The sequence below is a fragment of the Ursus americanus genome, chromosome 34 (genome assembly GCF_024610735.1).
Source record: "Ursus americanus isolate L20-20 chromosome 34, mUrsAme1.1.p, whole genome shotgun sequence".
Taxonomy (NCBI): domain Eukaryota; kingdom Metazoa; phylum Chordata; class Mammalia; order Carnivora; family Ursidae; genus Ursus; species Ursus americanus.
Window position 1 is genome coordinate 16,921,594 of NC_142160.1, and position 14,826 is coordinate 16,936,419.

The 14,826-nt window shown below is 42.3% G+C and overlaps 1 protein-coding gene across 3 annotated transcripts in view; it reads left to right on the forward strand.

Annotated features, from left to right (window-relative positions):
• Positions 1 to 12,095, forward strand: part of PCSK5 (proprotein convertase subtilisin/kexin type 5) — a 447,222-nt gene extending 435,127 nt beyond the window's left edge. For all 3 annotated transcript variants that reach the window (XM_045781017.2, XM_045781018.2, XM_045781020.2), the window contains 3 exons: positions 4,994 to 5,094; positions 7,027 to 7,213; positions 11,660 to 12,095. In XM_045781017.2, coding sequence (XP_045636973.2) covers positions 4,994 to 5,094; positions 7,027 to 7,213; positions 11,660 to 12,063 — 692 coding nt within the window. In that variant the 3' untranslated portion in view covers positions 12,064 to 12,095. The remainder of the gene's footprint in view (positions 1 to 4,993; positions 5,095 to 7,026; positions 7,214 to 11,659) is intronic.
• Positions 12,096 to 14,826: the final 2,731 nt, after the last annotated feature.

Consider the following 14,826-nt stretch of genomic DNA (forward strand, 5'->3'; position numbering starts at 1 on the left):
AAAAGGCTACATATTGTATGATCCCAACTATAGGACGTTTTGGAAAAAGCGAAACTATGATGGAGACAGTAAAAGGTCACTGGCTGCCAGGGGTGGTGGGCAGGTAGAGGGGAATAGATAGAGCACAGAAGGTTTTAGGGCAGTGAAAATATTCTGTATGATATAATGGCAGGTATGTATTATTATACATGGGTCTAAACCCATAGAATGTACAACAGCAAGAGAGAACCCTATGGTAAACTAGAGACTTTGGGTGAAAATGATATGTCTCTATAGGTTTATCTTTGGTTAAAAAAAAAAAAGTACTATTCTGGTGATTGATGCTGATAATGGGGGACCCTCTGCATGTGTGGGAGCAGAGTCCATGGGAAATCTCTGTACCTTCCCCTTTATTCTGTTGTAAACCTAAAACTCCTCTAAAAAAAATAGTCTTACAAAAAAAGTTCATCAACACATTCTGCCTGAGAATGTACTCAAAGGATGGCTGGTCCTAGCTGGGTGCATCTCACAGCCATTCTGAGGGCTAGGGCCTCCTCCCCCTGTATTTGACTTGAACCCCAGATGTGTCTGGGGGAAACTTCCCACGAGCCGGGCTCATTGTGTCTACCATCCGTCCTTCACGACGCCACACAGGTCCTGGGCTGGTTAGTAAATCTTTGTGTTGTCTTTGGTTTTGCAATATAGAGATTACCAAACTGGGAGACAGGTTTTGTCCTTGGTTATAAACTGGTTGAAAAAAAAGGATGAATTCCAAGGTACTTTCCTAAAACATTAGCTGTCATGCTAAGAAATGAGGATGCACAAAAATTACGGGGAAAATTTAGTGACCTAAAGAAGCAACTTACCAACTAGACTGTATTTCATTCACATTTGACTGCCCAATGGCATCAGAGTAGTACAAAATACACCAAAGCACTGCACATTGGGGTACAGGAGAGATGGCACACCACGGCCTAATATTACCTTTGTGTGCAGTTGGTTCCTCCATAATTAGCTCACTCCTTACCTTCATACGTTTAACTTTTTATTTATCCTCCTCGCAAAATTGGTTGAAATAAAAATCCAGGCTGGTAGCCAAAACCACCAAAGTCTTTCCAGCTTCCTCTTCCTTCCTCTTCCATGGATGTCCACAGGGGTTGCTCGGCATTGCTGAACTCATCCTCTGGGGGTCAGTCCAAAGGAAAGCCAGTAGTGAGTTCTGAATTCTAAGGAAATGATCAAAGCCATCTTTCTAGGTCCCACAGTTCCTGCAGAGCCTTAGATGCAATGATAAATGTAGGTTGTTAAACTTGGAAACAATAGAAAATAATCTGGAAATTAACAAACTGCCTTTGGCAAAAGACTCTGTGTACCCAGGGTGTAGAGATTTTGCAATAAATCAATGTAGGAGATGTAACTGGTGACAGGTTGTGCCTTTGGGGGTCGTCCAGGATATGAGCTTCAGCCGAATTGCTGCTGGTCTTGTGGAAAATAGAAACAATCTTAAGACACAAATGTTGTGACCTAATCTTTCTACTACCTTTTTCTCATTTAATTTTTCCTACCCTTCATTTCTCTTCATTAAAAAAACAAATCTTTTGTATTTTAAAAATTGGAGTAAAACATCTCAAGGCACATTTTAGAAAAATGTGGATTGGGAAAAGGAAGCAAGGAAGACAAGAAGGAGGGGAAGATTGATTCTTTCATCAGAGACCACAGTTAGGTTCCAGAACATGTAAGAAATTCTGTATGAGGCTAGAGGTAAGATAAAAATAGAATGGCTTTCTCAGATTTCAAACTATACTGTAAATCTGTAGTAATCAAAATGGTACAGTACTGGCACAAAAATAGACACATAGATCAGCGGAACAAGAGAGAGACCCTAGAAATAAACTCGTGCTTACATAATTAATCTATAACAAAGGAGGCAAGAACATTCAATGGGGAAGAGATAGTGTCTTCAATAAATGGTGTTGGGAAAACTGGACAGCCACATGCCAAAGAATGAAACTGGACCGCTTTCGTACACCAGACACAAAAATAAACTCGAAATGGACTAATGGCTTAAACGTACCACCTGAAACCATAAAACTCCTAAAAGAAAACACAGGCAGTAAACTCTTGAACATCGCAATATTTATTAGCAAAATTTATTAGCAATATTTTTCTGGATCTGTCTTCTCAGGCAAGGGGAACAAAAGCAAAAAATAAATAATTGGAACAACATCAAACTAAAAAGCTATGGCACAGCAAAGGAAACTATCAACAAAACAAAAGGACAACCTACTGAATGGAAGAAGATATTTGCAAATGACATATCCAATAAGGGGTTAATATCCAAAATATATAGAGAACTCATACAACCTAATGAAAAGCAATCTGATTGCAAAATGGGCAGAGGTGTGGAATAGGCATTTTTCCAAAGAAGACATATAGATGGCCTACGTCACATGAAAAGATGCGCAACATTATTACTCATCGGGGAAATGCAAATCAAAACCACAATGAGATAGATATCTACCTTAGACTGGTCAGAATGACTAGTACCAAAGAGACAAGAAATGGCAGGTATTGGTGAAGGTGTAGAGAAAATGAAACCCTTGTGCACTATTTGGTAGGAATGTAAATTGGTATAGCCACTACAGCAAACAGTATGGAGATCTGTCGAAAAATTAAAAATTGAAATACCATATGATCCATTAATTCCACTTTTGGGTATTTATTCAAAGAAAGTGAAATCACTAATGTGAAAAGATAAATGCATCCTAAGTTTACAGCAGCATTCTTTACAGTAGCCAAAATTATGGAAGCAGCCCAAATGTCCACTGATAGATGAATGGCTAAAGAAGATGTGGTGTATTTATACAACGGAACGTTACTTACCCATAAAAAAAACAATGAAATCTTGCCATTCGTGACAACATGGATGGCCCTAGAGGGTACTATGCTAAGTGAAACAAGTCAGACAGGGAAAGTCCAATACCATATGATTTCACTTTTACGTGGAATCCAAAAAAACAAGATAAACCAATAAACAAGTAAATTTATAATGACAGAGAACAAACTGGCGGTTGCCAGAGGGCAGGGGGTTGGGGGTGGGAGGAGGGGTACAATAGTGAAGGGGATTAGGAGGTACAAACTTCCAGTTATAAAATAAGTCACAGGGATGGAAAGTAGAGTGTAGGGAATATAGTCCATAATATTGTAATAACTTTGTACGAGGACAGATGGTAACAATACTTAGCGTGGTAGACACTTCATAACGTACATAATTGTTGAATCACTGCTGTACGCCTGAAACTAATATAATATTGTATGTCAACTACACTTCAGTTTAAAAGTTAAAAATAAAATGGCTTTGAATTTGTATCACTACAGGCAGCCCCCAATCTAAGAAGCCGTTGAATAATAAAGGTTTATTCTCTAAACTGTTCAGAGCTCAGAATTTTTTTCCATAGACGCATCATAAATGATTGAGCTCATGGGTCAGACATGAAAAGTCGATTTAACTCCATAGTGATCTTGAAGGACAGGATCTACTTCAAATTCAACTAACCGCTCTGTACAGTGTTCCTCTGATGGGAAGACCTATATCAAGTCCCAAATCACAATCCCAGGCACATTCCATGCCCCCCATCCATCTCCCTGCTCTTGTTTTGAAATTCTCAGCAAAAACACCAGGACCTTCCTAATGGAATGAATGAGAATTCAGGTCTCCTGTCTCCAAATCCTTTCCAGAAGTTATCGCTTAATATCTGGGTAAAAGGTAATGCTTGGGTCAGTCATTCTTAGGGTCTCTGAATTACGAGAGTAGGGTCTTACCTCCAAAAAACAGAGCCTGTAGATTCAGACCTCCTCTACTTGGTGGGTCATAAGGTGTTCGGGCAGATAGTATGATTGAAAGAGCATTTACTGTGGGTCAACAAACCTGAATTTGAATCTTGACCATTACCTGTATAACCTTAAAAGAATGACTTGACAATCAGGGCCTTGCTTTTCATTTATTTAAAAAATAATAAATAGGGGAACCTGCGTGGCTCAGTCGGGTAAGCATCCGACTCTTGATTTCAGCGCAGGTCGTGATATCAGGGTTGTGAGATCCAGCCCTGCGTCAGGCTCCGCACTGGGCATGGATCCTGCTTGGAGTTTTTTCTCTCCTTTTCCCTCTGCCCCTCCCTGTGTCTCTCTCTGTCTAAAATTAATCAATCAATCAATTGATTAATAGCATGTCCAGTTTCTTAAAAGAAAGTTTTTAGCTTTCAAGAGCATTTCAAAGGAATCTATCAGCACCACCACCACCTTCCCCAAATTAAGAACAAGTGGACAAAATGATCTGCTAAATTCTTAGCCCTGGCATTTTAAATTATAAGTCTAGTATTTCTTAGAAGCTGCCCAACCATGACTTTCTCACCGAGTATCAGGACCCTCCAAATCGTCTGGTATCGTTCTCCTCCATGTTAGTTAAACAATAAGCAAAACGACAAATCAAAGGTTTAAAACCTTTCTACATGATTTCTCATTCTCTGAAAATCTTTCTTTTTGCTGTCATACAAGATCTATCCCTTCCAAACCCTCAATTTCCAAATGAGAGTTTACATTGATTAGACTAATTGGATAGTTTCTAGGTCATCACTTGGTGTCTTGTAGACTTCCCTCTCCCCCCCCATCTCCTCAATCAATGTACCCTTCAACTTCAATTTGCTTTGACATATTCCTTGCTCCTAAGAGCTTTGGACCCAAGACAGAGGTTGAAATCTAAGGTCAGGGGCGCCTGGGTGGCTCAGTCGTTAAGCATCTGCCTTCGGCTCAGGGCGTGATCCCAGGGTTCTGGGATCGAGCCCCACTTCAGGCTCCTCTGCTAGGAGCCTGCTTCTTCCTCTCCCACTCCCCCTGCTTGTGTTCCCTCTCTCGCTGGCTGTCTCTCTCTGTCAAATAAATAAATAAAATCTTTAAAAACAAAAAAGAAATCTAAGGTCAGCCCTCATCATTTAGAATCACTTTTGTTTTCTTTCAGGAAAAGGAGCCTTGAATTGCCTATCCTGTGTGTGGAGTCACCACCTAGCGGGAGGAATCTGCATCTCGGACTGCCTGGTGGGGGAATACAGAGTGGGAGAGGTACTGAGAGCTGGGTGTGCTGTGCCCTCCTCCATTCCTACAGAGGCACATGAGCTCATTTCTGCAGGGCATTCTGGGCAAAGTCAAGAAGTCCTAAAATTCCTACACTTGCTCTAGTTTTATCATCTTCTACCACTGAATCACAGAATAATGGTACTACCCACCCGTAGCCATAATCTCAGTCAAAGGAATTGAGATGACCTGAGATAAATAATGGGGAAGTTAGAGAATGAGGACCTCAGATTTACCTCTACATTCATTGCTCATGACCTTAGAAGTTTCAGGTCCACTTAAAAATATTATATCAGACATAAGAAATATTGGGGTGCCTGGGGGGCTCAGTCAGCTAAGCATCAGACTCTTAATTTCAGCAATTTCGACTCAGGGGCATGACCTCAGGGTCCTGGGATTGAGCCCCAGTAATTTTGGCTCAGGGGCATGACCTCAGGGTCCTGGGATTGAGCCCCACATCGGGTTCTGCTTGAGATTCTCTCTCCTTGTCCCTTTGCCCCACCCCCACTCAAACATGCATGCGCTCACTCTCTCTCTCTCTCAAATAAATACATGTTGAGAAAGAGAGAAAGAAGAGAGGGAGAGAGGAAGGAAGGGAGGGATGGAGGGAGGGAGGGAGGAGAAGGGAGGGAGGGGAAATATCTTCTCTCCTACGCCTCTGCTATCTAACCTGAAATGCCTGAATCATGTCAGAACTACACAACCACTTTTGGTCTTTCATTTCCTCCACCCCTGCACAGTGTATTAAGAGAACTATATTTCATTTCCTTGCCTAGAAACCATGGGTATTCTGAGTTCACTAATTCCTTGTGTCTCCAAAGTGTAGAAATCAAGTAAATCTCCCCCATGGTGAAATTAACATGACCCAACATGTTCACGTAGGAGTTCTCTTTACACCCTTACACCTTGGAGAAACTCCTCAGTTTCAGAGACATTAGATAATTTGCTAAAGATCACATGAGTAGTAAGTAACAAAGCTGATATGGAACCCAGGGGTCCTGACAGCTACCCCAGGATTTGACAAGATAATAACAGCTAAGAAAGCACCTTATCAACACCTGAAGCATGCCCAAGTACTCAACAAAGGCAATTTCCATTCCTTCCCTTCCTACCATCCTTCCAAAGCACAGAAGTAAAAGAGGGAGCCATCTTCCCTCATCTACATTTTTAGACCACGGAGGCAGCAACTTGGAGCGAAGCCACTTTATCCTAATATCTTATCTCACTGTATTAGCTAGGCAGTCACAAATACTACAAAGGGGTGGGGCCACAAGAATGTAACAACCCCAGAGGCCGAGCCTGTTAATGTATCTGAGTGCAGGTGTCAGGTCAAAGAAAACCCCAGCGCAGACTTGATGAAAAGTGGAATTTGATGTGTCACCTGTGTTGGTGACATTGGAGCAAGTGCTGGGGATTCTGTCAACTAGGAGAGCACAAACAGAGGGTCACTGCCACTCAGCTGTCTGGGATGTTGCCACGTGGGAGTGATGACAGTGTCAACAGTCTAGTTTTTAAAGAGAAACGAGGAACGGATTTTCAAGTGAAATGTCCCAATTTTGAAATGTGGGCAAGGAATTGGAAATTTTTTAAACTGTGAAGGTCAATTTAGTAATGAGCCAGACACAACTTGTCCTTGACCAAGTACAGCCCATGAGCTGTCTGTTTGTAACTCGAGCTATTCTAGAAGCCTGTTCTCCCACTATTGTCACCAGCAGATCTCACAGCAATGGTTTCCTTCAAGTGCAGACAGTTGGTTCTTTCACCCTGAACAGTTAAAATGGACCCAGAGCAATCAGTCTTTCTTCTGTCCCACACATGCCCCCCTCCCTCACGGAGACAAGATGGAACTCCCACCTGGGAGCTCCAGTGCCTTGTTAATCCCTCCACATTCGAAAAGAATCTCCCAATTGTTCTTGCCAGGGGGAGAAGTTTAACTGTGAAAAATGTCACGAGAGCTGTGTGGAATGCAAGGGACCTGGCGCCAAGAACTGCACCATGTGCCCCACCAGCCTGGTGCTGCTTATGGATGACAACCGTTGCCTACCCTGCTGTAATGTCTCCGATCCCTCCAATGCCCAGGACTGCTGTGACTGCCGGGACACCACAGGTGAGTGGAGAGGAAAGGAAGCCTGCAGAGGAAGGGCCTGTCTCTGGAAGAGGATGAGAGCGGAGAGGAGAGGAGGATAGAAAGTTCCAGAGAATAAACAGAGCTATCTTTTTATTGAGTGCCTACTATGTCCTTACTGTACTTAAAACTTTCTGTCCATCAACTCGTAGAAGATTTTTTTTATTTTTATTTTTTATTTTTTTTAAAGATTTATTTATTTCAGAGAGACAACTTGAGAGCACAAGTCGGGGGAGGGACAGAGAGAGAGGGAGAGAGAGAGAAACTTCAAGCAGACTCCCTGCTGAGCTTGGCCCCCCCCACCCCAACTCGGGGCTTGAGCCCAGGACTCTGACATCATGACCTGAGCTGAAATCAAGAGTCAGCCACTTAACCAACTAAGCCACCCATGTGCCCCTAAGTAGATTTTTTTAAAGGAATTTCTACAGCCAACGTGGGGCTTTAACTCATGACCCTAAGATCAAGAGTCCCATGTTCTACCTACTGAACCAGCCAGGCACCCCTATAAGTAAATATTATTAATCTCCTTTTGCAGATGAGGAGACCAAGACTCAAAGGGTTTGGTTAGCATGCCCAAGTCCATAGCAATATTAAGGGCACATCTGGAATTAGACTATAGGTCCTTTGGACTACATTCTTTCTGCTGCTGTGCTCCCTCTAAGAACTCAAGTTGGTCTAGAATATCATTTTTTAAGAAGATTTTATTTATTTTTTTGAGAGAGAGAGAGAAAGAGAGAACAAGTGAGCAAGCAGTGGGAGGGATAGAGGGAGAGGGAGAATCTCAAGCAGACTCCCCACTGAGTGTGGAGCCAGACTTGGGGCTCAATCTCACGACCCTGAGATCATGACCTCAGCTGAAACCAAGAGTCAGATGCTTAACCAGCTGAGCCACCCAGGCACCCCTAGAATCTCATCTTTATAAATTTACTTTCTTCTTTTTTATTCTCCCTCCTTGAAAAAAAAGGAAAAGAACCAACTGTCAAAAGAACTGATGCCAATATTACCTTGATTCTGCTGTAGACTCATTCTATGGAAGTTAGCCAAAATCTAGAGCTCCCCTTAGAGACTTAAAGCATTTTAAAATGAACTTTCATCAAAGGCTAAAAAGAAACAAAACCCCTTTTTACCAATTCCCAGGCCCCCAACTATCTCCTACCCCCAAACCCATATATATGGGTACTTGGTCTTCATAGGCCACAAACTCAGAAAGATCCCAAATGAAGTCATTCTTCTATATATATCTATCTCTCTATATATATATATAGATATAGAGATATATATATCTATATATAGATAGATATCTAGATATATATATTTTTCCCCACCCTGCCCTCAGGGGTCTTATAGACCCAAAGTGTAAGTGAACAATCCTTTTCTCAGTGGCAGAATCTCCTAGCCCAGACCAGGGCCTCCCAAACCAAGCTCAGCCTCCAAGAGCCTCCCCTGACCACTTCAGCTCCCAATCTGGGCCTCACACCGCACAGCAGAGAAACACTCCCCCACTTGCCCCTGACTCGCCCACCCGTGGGCACTGCTCCCAGAATGCCTCCTTTCTGCCAGGGAGGCAATAAACTCCAGGGCTGGGGAAAAATTTATATATATGTATATGTATATATATGTACATATACATATATATGTATAAAATATATATTTTTTAAATTTATATGTTCATTATATTTTTCTAAAATATATATATTTAATATAATAGAGAATATATATTTAATATAGTAGAGAATATATATTTAATATAATAGAGAATAAAATATATTCTCTAGTCCAGAAGCAGATCATTTCCTTAGGGTTCAGATGTATCATGGCCTGACAAAGAGACACCATATTTATGTGAGCCTATCCATGTCTAACTGAAGTAAATCTCAGACCCATATCTGCTACTAGCCATTTCTTTTTTATTTTTTTGTTAGCCTTCTCAATTAAATTCTAAATAACATCTTTCCAAAACAGAATTATTTCCTTCTTTTAGGTTTCCTACCCCTACGAACAGCTGGTTTCCCCAGCCCCTCATACATATCCACCTTCAGGGTCTGATTGCCTCATATCCACGCTATGTCAGCTAAGAATAATAATCCTCATTACATCAATGGCTTTAGATGAAACCAGAAGTGTGTGCACATTGGGTGCAGAGTTTCTCCAAGACTGTTCCAACTACGAACTATTTAGTCAGCTTTCCTGGGCCTTCTGTGGCACTTGAAGATCCACCTGGGGCAACTCTGCAAAAGTCTGGATACTCTTGATTACCTGCTCATTTTTTTACTGAGACACTCTGCTCCTTCAAAGAAACCAGATCACAGAGGCTGACCCTGACTCTGCAGACCTAAGCCTAGAGAAGAGTAAGACATGATTGCATATGGTGCCCTAGTAATTGAAACAATCTCGAAAGATGTTTTACTGATTCTCCTGCCCTAGGCAGTATTTATCTCCAGGTACCCCACACGGATTGCTTATCCATCCCTCTGGTGCTTTAATATTTCCTCCAGAGAAAAATTCTGTGCTGATATAGTTAATGACAAAACAATTATGATATTTTAGAAGAGGAAATTCTGTTTGATGGGCAAAAATCCCATGAGGATGAAAGTTTGGATAAAACAAGCAACTTATTTATCACCAGCAAAAAGAGAGGGAAATACATAGCGGTGAAGAATCAGACCTAATTGGCCAGTATGTAATAAGCAAAAGTAATGGCCCCTAAAATAATTGGTAGCAGAATTACCACCATTCAGCTAGTATATGTAATGTACCTAGAATCTCATAAAAGAATCCTGGGGGCAGACCCAGGTGGTTCAAAAACCACTTATGGAAAACTTACCCTGTATTTCAACTTGTACATCCAACAGCCCTGCTAGATTTTTCCCTGGTGCTCTTATATTCTCAGTCACTCTCCCATTTGGTGGGTTAAAGAATGGGGGGGGGGCAGTGGGTAACTTACCCAAATCTATCACCCGAATAAGTGAGTGAAAAGTAAGAAAAATGAGCTCATCGCTGAAGTTGTGGCTTGGGCCTTCCTTTCGTGACGGTTTTGGTTACTCCACGTTCTCAGTCAAGGTGTCAAAACAGAGGCTGGTGAATGAACGACAGGGGACAGAGCTCGCAACTTCAGAAATCTTAATTATGAAACAAGAGTCTCCTGTGACTCAACTTGGTCATCAGAATTTTAAAAAGCTACTTCTCTTCCTGTCAGAGTAGGGCTACAGAATGCACGTCCCCAAAAACACAGTCGTTAGAGTATTTGCTCAAACGTCTCTGGTCCACGGCATGCAATTTGGATCCCTGGGCTCGAATTTTAATTGCTCCACAGACAAGCTTTTGCCTCTGACAGGCAACGATTCATGTCCTCTCTGTGGACCTCGGTTTCCTCAACTGTCAAGCAACAGATTGACCTAATTTGGTTTTTTTTTGTCATCTCATTGAGTTCTACTGATTTACCAGAGTTAAGTCAACTTGGTATTTAAAACAAATCTTCGGGGGCGCCTGTGAGGCTCAGTCAGTTGATCTCAGCTCAGGTCTTGATCTCAGGGTCACGAGTTCAAGCCCCACATTGATTTTCACACTGGGCACATGGAGCCTACTTTAAAAAAATAAATTAATAAAAAATAAAACAAACCCTCTTCTCCCGCTGATTTGCCTTTTCTCTACATTTAGCTGTGGAGAGTCTGTTCTGCCTGTCTTCAGGTCATTTCCTGGGTGATTTACACTGATGTGGGTGTTATCTAGATGCGATGAGGTGAGCCTAGGATCCTTCTACTCCACCATCTTCTCTGGAAGTCTGACCTAATTAATTCCTAAGGCCCCACACAACTCTAAGAGTCAATGGTTTGGGGGCGCCTGGCTGGCTCAGTCAGTAGAGCGAGTGACTCTTGATCTCGGTTCGTGAGTTTGAGCCCCACATTTGGCATAGAGCCTACTTTAAAAAAAAAAAAAAGTCAATGGTTTTATAAATAATCTTCCCTGCCCTTGACTGTTGGACCAGGTTGAAGGGTACTTGAGGAAAGGAATCAGTCTTTCCAGAAAGTCAGAGTTGAAACAAAAAATAGAGCATTTAGAAGTAACTGAAGCATGGCCCAAGATGGAATATTTTTCTGAAGAAGGAAATAGAAAAATCAATTGGTCAGGTTGGATACTTGGCGGCTGACTCATGAGGTATGAGGATGAGGGGACTCTATTTCTCAAACTGACCTTCAACCTAGAAGGGTTTGTTGGTATCATCAGACACAGACTGGGACTCTCGGGGGGTATACGGTCCAGTTCTGTAGAGTAGGGTGCCCTCTAGGAAAATCAGACACAGTGATTCTACCATTTTAGTTTTCAAAGAGAAAGGAAAGCCTTTTACCTCAGAAACTAATTTTCCTCATTGCATTTTTTCTCTCCCACCCTTGCCCTCTCTGTTCTTCCTTTGGGGTCTTCTTCCAACAGAGGAGTGTATCCTTCAAGCAAGAGAAACTGGACCTGCCGGTGAACGTACCAAGATAGCCCTGCTCATCACCTCCTCTGTTATGCTGGTCCTTCTGCTCGGGGCCGCTGTGATTGTCTGGAAGAAATCGCGGGGCCGAGTCCAGCCAGTAGCGAAGGCCGGCTATGAGAAGCTGGGCGACCCGAGCAAGTCATACGTTTCCTATAAGAGCAGCCATCGTGAAAACACCAGCTTTGAAGAGGATCAGGTGATTGAGTACAGGGACCGGGATTATGATGAGGATGAGGATGATGACATCGTCTACATGGGCCAAGATGGCACTGTTTACCGGAAATTTAAGTACGGGCTGCTGGACGAGGAGGAGGATGAGCTGGAATACGACGATGAGAGTTACTCCTACCAGTAGACAGGAGCCCACCCCCCTCACCCTGGCCCATTCCACTCACCGGCATGCATGCGAGTGTTAGTGTTGGGGTTTTATCCCCACATAGCAGGCTGATGTGTGGGTGTTTGCCTTTGTCCTCTTAACCATGAGTCCAACTACAGTGTGTAAGAATGCTGAAACAATTTGTTCTTCTTTTGAGTGGCTCAACTCCATTAACCATAACTGAGGGTAAAATTTAGAGATATTTCCCTCAAAATAAGATGTCAAAATACAGGAAGTGAAAAAAAGTGAGATTTGTACCCTTCATGAGATTAAGAAAAAAGTGGGCCCATAGGAATTCTGTTTCTCAGCTCTATTGTGGGGATATTTGCTGCCTTCTGGGATTCTGGGATTTCTGTAAATGATTGGGGGGGATGGGAAGACCGAAGAACTCTTTTGTCTCAGAGAATTTTTCTCCCCTGTTAGCTATCTTTAGGCAAAGGTTGGTTCTGTTAGGGGCAGCTAAAGAGGGTTCTCCTCCTCACGCCATTTATCACTCGCCTCCAGACTGTCCCTGGGGAGCGGAAGACATTACCTGTGCTAAGGGTGTTCCCAACCTACTCGGAGATGAGGGAAGACAAGGGTGCATGCGTCAGAGCCAAGGAGCCATGTGCCCCCGGGGCTCTGGTTCTTGTGCAGGAACCCACAGTCATCCTGCTCTAGCGACAGAGTGAGTTCAGGCAGAACAGAGGTAGCAACAAGCCGGTAGGACAGAAATCATTACATTTCCAAGAACTGCAGCATTACACCTTCATGATTTGCTCAGAAGCTTTTGTGGTGGGAAACACCAGCTAAGACATCAAGTAATACAAGACAAATGGTCGTGTTAACCTAACATAAAAGGGGATAAAATGACAAGAACTGCATCCACTATGAAAAAAAAATTTTTTTTTAGCTACCAAATCAGAAAGCTTTCATCGACAGCCTGTCACAGAGCTGAGAATCCCCCTAGAAAAAGTTGGAATGGATTCTAATTGGGAAAATCCCAATGTCCTGCGCAAGAGGGTAATCCAGCTGCCCGCCAGCCTTCCAACACCCTCTACCACTGTGATCAGTTTCTAGACATCCTAGGCCCTCCTTGGTCCACTCTCCTGTTAAGTACATGCTCGGATTTGTGCACTGGGCCGTTTTCTACCAATAGTAACACAGAGAGAGGGGCTCCTCCTGTGTGAAATTACGTAAGCGGGGTCTTAGAGATTTTCTTGTCCAAGCAGAAGTTACAGGCAGTGCTGGGAGGGGATCACGAAAAATGTGACTTTTTCAGATGACACGGATACTCATAAAAAATGTATCACACACCTCCTACGTAATAGGTATGGAGCTAACGAATTCCTTTAAGGAAAAAAGTCATCCCGCTTAATACCATGACTTCATGAGGTTGGTACCGTTATTACCCTATTTTTATAGGAAACCTAAGACTTGAGAGGTTAAGTAAATAGCCCGAGGTCACAGAAAGCTAATCAACATTCAAGGAAAAAGAATGACTTTGATGTGCTTATTCTTAACAGCTATGCTATACTGGCATAAACTAAGAAGCGATCTAAATATAGTATAAGAGAGTATTACTTTATTTCATGATATGGCAATGATATTACCCTTACTAAATTCATGCATTTTTCTTTTCTTTTAACCTAATAGATCCCTGACACAGGAACTCTCTGGGAAGAGGCCTTCCGTGTACTGAAGGCCTCTGTGTTTCTTTAGGGGAATGCTCTTAAAACAAAGGTTGGCAAACTTTTCTCTGGAAAGGGCCAGAGAGTAAATACTTTAGGCTTTGCGCAATGATCGGCTCTGCCACATGGCACTAGTGCGGTCAATCTAGAACAAATAAGTGGGCTCCAGTCCAATTAAACTTTATTTATGAGCCCTGAAATTCGGATTTGAGGTCATTTTCACATATCAGGAATTATTGTTCTTCTTTTGATTTTTTTTCTTCCAGCACTCAATGCAAAACCATTCTTATCTTGGGGCAGTACGGAAACAGGTGATGGGCCAGATTGGCCAACAGACTTTAGTCTGCCAACCTCATCTTAAAAAAATCCTTAAGAGCCCACGTGTATTTATACACACGTGATAGGCTTCCAACAGTTTTGATCATTTAAAATCATCTCTTCCAAATCTATCTGAGGTTCTGATAGTGCCCTTTGCAATTCTTCGGAATTAAAAATGGATGTAGCGTAGCCATCGTATCAATGGGAGACTTTCTTCTCCTTGCCGTGTAATTACAGAGAGTAGCCTATGCAAGAGGGATTTTGTTCATTCTGTGTTGCTCTTCTTCCCTGATGATTCTAAAGCCCTGACAGACTGAGTTGGACATTTCTTTGTGTAGCCTGCAAATTGTGTTCCAAGAAAAATCTGTGTTTATGATACACAGTTAAAGATTAAATGAGGTTGAGATGACCTTGAATACCAAGAAAAATTGTGTTGTTACCTTGTGTGAGCCCGGAAAAAAAGGCTTGTGCTGTGTTGGTAGTCTGACATCTTTCATTCTTTGTTCCTGGTCATGCCGCGTAATCCTCAGACTTCTTTTGAGTACTGTGCTAACAGCGGTCTAAACAGATAAACATGTGGTTGGAAAACAAAGTTCCTTTTTGGTTTTCTGTTTGCAAATAACTCGGAAATAGGAAGAGGATCCTTATAGACTGGAAATGCACCAAGAGGCTGAACAAGGACTTGGAAAGTTCTGGTTCATAGAAAGCAATTTTAAAATTGGAAACGAAATTAAATCAAGACCAGATAATGCGA